This window comes from Aulonocara sp. 'chitande type north' Nkhata Bay, linkage group LG11 (assembly GCF_057382095.1).
Source record: "Aulonocara sp. 'chitande type north' Nkhata Bay isolate Kocher_YH1m ecotype deep benthic linkage group LG11, A_spYH_male_GT1.1, whole genome shotgun sequence".
NCBI lineage: Eukaryota > Metazoa > Chordata > Actinopteri > Cichliformes > Cichlidae > Aulonocara > Aulonocara sp. 'chitande type north' Nkhata Bay.
Window position 1 is genome coordinate 35,689,228 of NC_141354.1, and position 8,657 is coordinate 35,697,884.

At 38.0% G+C, this 8,657-nt stretch overlaps 1 protein-coding gene across 1 annotated transcript; it reads right to left on the reverse strand.

Annotated features, from left to right (window-relative positions):
• Positions 1 to 506: 506 nt before the first annotated feature.
• Positions 507 to 6,152, reverse strand: LOC147319658 (cysteine-rich venom protein). The gene is made up of 8 exons (XM_086310078.1): positions 6,023 to 6,152; positions 5,719 to 5,787; positions 4,835 to 4,935; positions 3,981 to 4,071; positions 2,944 to 3,086; positions 1,283 to 1,371; positions 892 to 974; positions 507 to 799 (listed from the first exon to the last, which is right to left on the reverse strand). The coding sequence occupies exons 1-8, from the start codon at positions 6,087 to 6,089 to the stop codon at positions 663 to 665; spliced, it is 780 nt and encodes a 259-aa protein (XP_086166204.1). The 5' UTR covers positions 6,090 to 6,152; the 3' UTR covers positions 507 to 662.
• Between the last annotated feature and the right edge of the window lie 2,505 nt (positions 6,153 to 8,657).

Genomic DNA, 8,657 nt, shown 5'->3' on the forward strand with positions numbered 1-8,657 from the left:
AATTGTTTGTTTTAGGTCATCACTAGTTAATGAGAAAAATGTCATTTTTGCAGCTTTTTAAACTTCTTGATATTGCAGTGTCATCTTTAACCGTGGGAAATTCTCTGCTGACTTTCAGTACATTTTACAATAAAAATGAATGTGAAGGCATGAGCATATTGCATATTAATGTAAACTCAATAAATATGTGTATGTAAATATAATAAAGCTCTGATGACTGTTACATATGGGATCAATTTACTGAAGACTGTTCATATTCAGTCATTTAAAGACAGTTGAACTTCAGCATATGCAGAATATGCTATTTTTAATGTACTAATACTTATTGTATCAGTATGTGCTGAGTCAATATTTAAATGCACCATCTGGTGCTGCCAGCATCATTGGATTAACAATAACACTTTATTTAATGTTTGTTCCGACAAAATACTGCGATTCATTATGACTGTCTGTCCACAATCTGCAAAGTGTCTTTGATTAAAGGTGAAGTGTTAAAGAAATGTCTCCAGACAATAGAACAGATTTGTCTGTATTTATTTATTTTCCATGTTCTCTTTCATATGTCATTGGTATCTTATCTCATGTTACAGACAGAGAGCCAACAAAGAACATGTGAACAGTACTGGGCTGAAGCTCAGTTTGCAGACTCAACAGTTTAGCCTTTAGCCTATTGGAATGATCTCGGTGGTGCATGTGCATGAAGCAGGGCACCAAGCCTTCACCAGCTCATTACTGCATCCAGTGGTGTTTTTCAAGATTGGACAGTTGATGTAATGGTCTATATATGGACAGGGGTTGTCTAAAAATAAAGTAAAGCAATGATTAGCTCATTGTCTTCATTATCAGCAACACATTTTACCTGCCCAGTAATTAAACACCACATTTACTTACTGCAGAGTTTGTCCACACAGTTGTTAGGACAGGAGCCACATGGAGATCCCGGTGTGTAAGGCGCCCATCGCCTGAAGTTTCCTCTGTTAAATAAAAACAGTTTATTACAATTATTTCAGGCTTAATAACTGTAATTTCATGTAATTTAGACTCTATTTTTCGTTTTGTCTGAGCACATATGTCTGTATTTACATATATATTGATATTTGTACATGTAAATGCAAGTATGTGTACTTGCATATATCGTTTTTTCTGTATATGTCTGAAATAAAGATAAAGTGTGCTCCACCCTCAAACTTCAATTTATTTCCATTGCTGTTAAGATTGCTAACAAAGTGACATGTAAAATAAAGCCACTGTAGGCTTTACGGGTGTGAAAGGTGTCACCTACGCGCGATAATAATGGCAGCCATAGTAATAGATGTTGTTAGGGCACAGCGTTGCTCCACAGCCAACTTTGTATGAGCTGTTCCATATGACCTGATGAGAAAAACATAAAGCCGTTGGTTTTAGAGATACTCCAGTGTTGAAATAGCTACTGACTGCTCAAATATGAACATAAGTCATTTATGTTTGTCCTGTTTTAACATTGCTAATTCTTGACTGCCTGGAAACATTTGGGCACTACACTCTGCAAGTTAATTTGTATTTAAAGCACTACATTTGTTTTAGTTAAAAGAGACAAATTTATCTTCCTAAAAACGCAGTGCCTGTTTAAAAGTGATTAAACAACTGCTTTTTGAAATATAAAAATTTCATTTTTCTAAATAGGTTTGGATTCTCTTTTTGAAAGCAGGAAGGGCCACTCGTCTTGAACATACAATCCACCATAAAATGAATACTTAGTAATGAGAAAGACACAAACAGAGTCCTTCGTCATGACATCAAAAGCATCCTGCAGCTCAGATAGCAACATTATACTTTTATTCAACAACGATAAAACTAGAAGGAATTTTTGTACTTAATCATTTGGACTTCTCTTATCACTGTCTGCACTTTCTACTTAATTCATGTATTTTGCATAATGTGAGCCAGAGTTCTCATGTAGCGCTTCGATCAGCCAGTCATTAGGCAGTAGTTAAGTGCGTCATTTCTGAAGGGGCTGACCTTTGGGATTTTCATCATAACTGTCTGTAGTTTACTCAAAGTGGTGCAAAAATGTTTCTTGCAGCATGATAATGCTTCATGGCAAACAGCAAACGTGTCGGACAGACTTTATTAATGTGTCGAGTCGACCTTAGTGGGTGATTCACAATATAAATGTCTATCTGACAAAGCTGCAGATATCACTATATTATTACCGCATACTATTGTCAGTGTAGATCAAAATCATTAAGCAGCTACCAAGAACTGAGGCTACTTGAGAACAAAAGGCATCCCTGGTGTTAAAATGCTCTGTGATGTACTTTCGGGAGTAACTTTTCTTAGATAAGCTTATATTAGTTCAGTTCAAGAATAATATGTTCACTCAGTTGGAGTTGTGTTGTTTGGCCACCTGATCACTGCAAGCTTAAGATTCACGCTCTTTTGGGTATGTATTCACTTTGTTATTGTGTGAATGTTTTGCTGAGCAAAGATCTGTAAGACTGAAGCAAGACAGTAATAAATGGAGAAAACAACAACCCCAAAGATGCTGAAAAGCTGTATGAAATGAACAAAGTCGTTTCATTTGTCATTTGATCCACAGTTAACCCATTAAAGTCTCAATCACTAATCCATTGCCAAAAAAGGTCTCATTAAAAATGTTGTGTTTACGGAAGCGTCTGGTGAATAAAAATACGTGATATTAATTTGCATATATGAGTTTTAATTTGTATCATATTTGCTACATCAGCCATTCTTTTTGCAATTTATTCCTTTCGATGTACCATGCAACTTATTTCAGTTTTTTGGGGAGGAAATAAATCACACTGATGATGAAGAAGTCTTAAAAACTCACAAAGAGTCATGTAATCAAATTATGATGCACTTGGCTTTAATGGGTTAATAAAAAGAAGCAGCTATCAAACAGGTAAAAGAAAGCAGAAACCTTTCTGTATAAGCTGTTGTTACCTGTGTATAGTGACCAATAGATTTTCCATTGGTGGATCCAGTGGGGTAATTGTAGTGTTCTACCTCACTATGCCACGCATTGATGACATCAGTCCACGACTTAAGAGAAGATGAACAGAACAGATTCTCGCCCAAGTGATATCCTTTTTGACAGTGGGAAACATGGCAGCACTGATTATTTATTAGGATCTACAAATGCAGGCTTTCGTTTTCATTTCACAGTAGATGTCACGGCTGGGGCGGCAGTCGTGTGGAGGTGAGAAGGAGGATCCAAATAGCAGCCAGAGGTGGAGGTGCAAGTGAGTAATAACCAAGAAGCGGGCAGAACCGAAACATAAACCTAAACTGGGAAAACTAACACAAAAGGAGGACACGGGGCGAGGAGCAGAGAGACACGGTGAAACACGGAATAATGCTGAGTACACAGAAGATTCACAGAGAAACACAGACGACGCGACAAGAAGCACAGGCAGGCACAAACTATAAATACGCACACCAGGTAATCAGGAAAAGGCACACAGGAGGGGACACAGCTGGAACTAATGGGCATAACGAGACACAGACCTACAAAGTAAAACAGGAAACACACAGACTGTTTTACAACACAAAACTCAGGGACCCGTACAGAGCACAGAGGGAGACACAGGTAGGGAAAATAAACACGACAACCAAACCCCAAGAACTAATACAAAATCAGAATAAACTAGAAAATAATAATCATAAACTCAAAGCGCTGGGTCACCGACCCAGGACCATGACAGTAGATTTAATTTTTAGTAAAACAGGGTTCATTAAAAGCCTATAGATCATTATCTCCTCGTAGATAATATATTCTACTCTGTGTAATTTGTTATTAAAAGAAGGTATTAAGACTGAAGATAAGATAAAGTTCACTGTGATTCTGACCATCAATCACAGGTTTGCTCAGTTCAGAGGGAACCTTTAAATTGAGCCAGATTCAGATATGGAGATGTGGTGCAAGGTAACAAAGAAAAAGAAAGAAAGAAACAGAAGGAATAAAGGGAAGAGACATATACCATTGAGCAGGCGGGTGCTGGGTGCTCCATGATCCAGAATACACTGATCAACCCAAGCCTGAGCACTGGCTGCTACCTCCTCACTATAGCTCTATAAAAGAAAAAGAAAAAAAAACCATTATATTTTGAACATACACCAACAATCCCTAAGAAAAAAAAGTCATTCTCTGGTTAGATTTGTGCTGAAAAGCAGCCCATTTGTGCCTGGAAAAATTGGTGAACTAAGAATGCAAAGTTAGAAAATACATCCTATTCTAATGCTTCAAATATGAAATGGCTTTAACTGAAGTGCCCTTGCTATTTGACACAAGCCAGTTTGCTATTCTACCAAAAGTTCCAACGCAAACGTGCAATTTTTCTTTTTACTTCTCTGCTAAAGCCTCACACCTCTGCACCCAGCTCGTTTGGCAAGGACATGAAACAGCTTTATTCTCCTGCTTTCAGAACTTCTGGCTTGATTTCCTACACTGAATATGCTTTAATAAAAGAAACATCACATGTGATTAATATATAAATCATATTTTAGACTGATTAAATCTATCCATGAAATAAAATTGTCTAATGTATTTGAATATGTCAAACAGCTTCAATACATTTGCATACAATCCGAGTTGCTTGAATAGAACTGGAAAGAACTGGATAAAAACTGGAAGTTAGGATTGAGTCACCTCCTTATCATTAAACTATACAGTCCGGCTTTTATGATTTACAGGACTGTGGGTGAGGTGCAGTAAACCTCTCCCACTTTATCATTTTTCTCCCTCCTACAGGGAAGGAGGGAAAACAAATGCTGAGGATTGTGAGTAAACACTTGTGGAGCCACATTTACTGTTAGAGTTGAAAGCACGACTGACCATTATCAGCATGTCAGACGCCGAAGGCTGAACCGCTCTCCTGAACGCATTGTGCACGTCTACGATCTCAGCCTGAACCATTGCATTTTGTGGGCAAACGCCTGCAGGAGTGCGTGCGCACACACAGACACACACACACACACACACACACACACACATTAAAAATCAATGTGTAAACACCGGATTACAGACATAATAAGGAGTGGTATTTACTCCCGTGGTTTAATATCCATGATATGACTCACAAACATATCCTGGTTTAATTGCTCTAAAATGACTCGACATACAAAAAGAGTACACAGAGAGAACTGGGCCAAATGCATTAATCTTACTGGGAGACTTACTGGCACAGTTTCAGATGATGATTAAAATAAAATACTTTTGCAAACATGCCTAATGCATTTTTCACAGCGCTTACCTGGCTGTGGACACACCATGGAAGGTAGCATTTTAAAATGAAAAGAAAATTCAAGTTAATTTCTCATAAATGAAACAGACTAAAAATGCTAATTCTACTTGTTGTAGCTATTTTAATGCTGTTATTTGTTTCTTTTTTATCAGTTTCATTCACTGCTCTGTCAGGGAAGTTTATAGACAATTAACACTATAAAACCTTTGAGTCCCAGTTGTCCCCCAAAATATGACTAATAGTGGAGAACTGTATCCTTGTGCATCATTTGTCTTGCATGAAAAACTTAATTCAACAGTACCAAGTGAATGAAAATAAAGAATATTTTAGTCTAAACTCTGCTGAGGACTCACAGAACAAAAAAGAGGTTTTAAATTCTAAAATATACACTTTTCAGCCCATGCAAAATTCTTGCAGCATATGATAACATAGGTGACATTACTGTGTAGTAGAGAAGAAAGCTTTGCACTTCTACTCACCAAAACACATGCTGAGTGCACCTGATGCACTGCCACGATGTAAATGAGGAATGCTAGCATTTTCTCTGAGAACAAGAAAACAAAACAAAAATCATTTTTTTCTTTTTATCCATGATGCTTTTAAACATTGTTGCCATTTTTAATTTCTGTGTAGTTTTTGTAGCTTGCCATTCATCCATGAAATAAGTAAGATATTTCTTCCAAAACAAATCTGAGTGTCTATCTATCTATCTATCTATGCTATAGCTTTGGTTATATGATATATAACAGAAACTATAAAAATGCTTAGATCTTACATACCTGCTCCTAAGTCCTCAGGACGATGAGGTGAGTTGGCACTTTCCTCTGCCTCCTTATATAGATCCATGTCAAGTGCTCAGTACAGTGGATATTGTACAAAGACAAGTCTGTCACATTGCATTAAAGGGGCCCTTTCTTCATAAGAGTACACCTGACTGCGAGTAAATGGGGAATTGTTAAGCCCGAGGGTTTAGTGACTACCTGATGTATTGGCCTGTGTTTACACAGCATAGAGTGGAACGGTTTCTGAGGTCAAAGCAAATAAGGAATACTGATACTGATGGATTAGAAGATAAAGTTGTATGCTTTTATATAAAAAAGGATTAAAGCTGTACAGCTTGGGTGGGCTAAAGAGGTGCCCATAACTTGCACTTGCACAAAATGCAATACATTAAAAGATTAATTCACAACGGCATGCAGGAGTGGGAACCAGCAGATCATTAAGGCAAATTCAGTTGTACAATTCACAATGATATTATTTTAACCCAAAACTACAAGTGACAAAGACTGCTTTTTGTACTTTTAGTTTAGAGAGGGTTTGAAAAAAATCCTCTCTAAACTAAAAGTAAGTAAGTTTAAAAAGCTACACTAATCAATTTAAGATGAGATCAGTTTGTCAAACAGAAAAAGCATTTGCAAATGCAGAAACATGCAAAGTTCTTTAATTACCGTATTTCCCGGACTACAAAGCGCACCTGAATATTAGCCGCACAAGCTAAAATCAGGGGAAAATCCTGTTTTGTACATACATTAGCCGCACCTGACTAAAAGCCGCAGGTGTTTCAATATTGACTTATCATATGTAAGAGAATATGCACAAAGGGAATTGTCAGGAAAGAGATGGCTGTTTGGAGACACACCCCTTTTATTAATATTTTGAAAAACAAGTTATGGGTACATATTTGCACATGTAGTACATAACAGTAACCTACAGCACACCAGAAAAATAGATTCGGACTACCTTTTAGGCTCAGGTGCAGCGACACGGCTTTAACAAGAAGAAAAGTCAGTCATTCACCATCTTTCTCTTCTTCCTGCGCTCTAAAACCACCAAAGTCCTCTTCTCCAATGTCGGAAACGAACAGGCTCAGGATGGCTTCGTCATCCACTCTCCGCTTCTCTCCTTCGTTGTCACTTTCAAAACCAAACAAATCCTCGTTGTCAGTGTCGGAGTCGAACACCCTCAGAAGGGCCGTGGCGGTGTCCTCCTCTCCATCATGCAGCAGTCCAGCCCTTCAAAATCCGTTGGTGATCGTGGATGTTTTCGCACTTTTCCACGCTGTCAGAATCCACCGGTGGAGTTGGGCATAACTTGCTTTTCGCAAGTTTATCGCCGCTCGTCATCCACGCCTCCCGCTGAATGCGTAGCGCTACTTTGAAGTTTGTTTTTCGCGCTACTTCGTACGGCACTACGTTGCCTGGCGGACGGACATGTGACTAACATACCACTCTTGAACCCCGATCCTTCCGCCAGGCAACGTAGTGCCGTACAACAGCGGAACAAACAAAACAAATCGTCTTACGATATCACAAAAATCATGGACAATCCATAGAAAAGCCGCACCTGACTAAAAGCCGCAGGGTTCAAAGCTTGTGCAAAAAGTAGCGGCTTATAGCCCGACAATTACGGTATGTTTTTTTTTTCTCCTAATATTTTTCTGGGGATGAAATCAAGAATTTTTTTTGCAGTTTGTCTGCAAATAAACTGTGTGAAATGAGTAGCTTACACTGTTGTTTACACTGTTAGGGACTATACATAGGCAAAGTAGAAATGTTATCTTGGAGCAACATTTCTTACAGCATAGCACAATCTTTTTTGTCAGTTCTTCATTGCATGTTTGACTGTACAAAAAGCATTATGCTGCTATCACCCTTATGCTTAATGCATTACTTTTCTCTTTGTTATGCAGAACAACGAATTGCTGGACTCAGTAACACTGGTTACTTTTATCACTGAAACTGGGAGCACTTTTCAAAATGAAGTGTAATGCGTAAGAGAAAATAGGCTTTTTAAACAATTGGGTAAAACTAAGTGGCTGTTGCATGGGTAGAAGACAAACCTACCAAATTCAAGGTCCTGTATGGTAGAACAAGTGGCCTTTTGACTTTTAATATCATCATAAATGCTACACGATGTTAGCATCCTAAGGGGATTAATTAAGACAGGCAGGATGTATTTTTCTAGTTGATTTTATTTCAGTCTTTAGCAACCTATCATTATTAAAGTCAATAGCCTGTCCAAGGTACACCCTGGACGGACAATCATTCATACTTACATTCACACCTACAGCCTTTTAGAATCAGCAGTTAACATCCTGAGTGAACCTTCCCCATTGTCAGATGGAATAAAATCCAGCCACCTGCAACCCTAAGTTGAGTAAGAGAATATGCATGTAAGACAATGAGATGTATTAAGGTTAAGGTGGCATGACAGCTTACTGCTAAACATCTGGCTTCCCCTGGTGTCTGTGCATGTTTTCCTCATGCAAAAGTAATAATTAATCTTATGAGGTTTACTTTATGATAAATAGAAGTTAAATAAAAGGAAGGAGGATGTTTAAAATGTGCATATACATCAAATAAGCCAATCATTCACTGATTTTTGTAACTACTTATCCAATTCAGGATTAGTCCT

What these genes read in the sequence shown, in the direction of transcription:
- LOC147319658 (XM_086310078.1), bottom strand. Translation starts at nt 6,089, where the DNA reads ATGGATCTATATAAGGAGGCAGAGGAAAGTGCCAACTCACCTCATCGT. An exon ending in TCCTGAGGACTTAGGAGCAG is followed by an intron (nt 5,788 to 6,022) that starts GTATGTAAGATC and finishes TCTTGTTCTCAG; the next exon opens with AGAAAATGCTAGCATTCCTC. An exon ending in CGTCTGACATGCTGATAATG is followed by an intron (nt 4,072 to 4,834) that starts GTCAGTCGTGCT and finishes TTTCTTTTATAG; the next exon opens with AGCTATAGTGAGGAGGTAGC.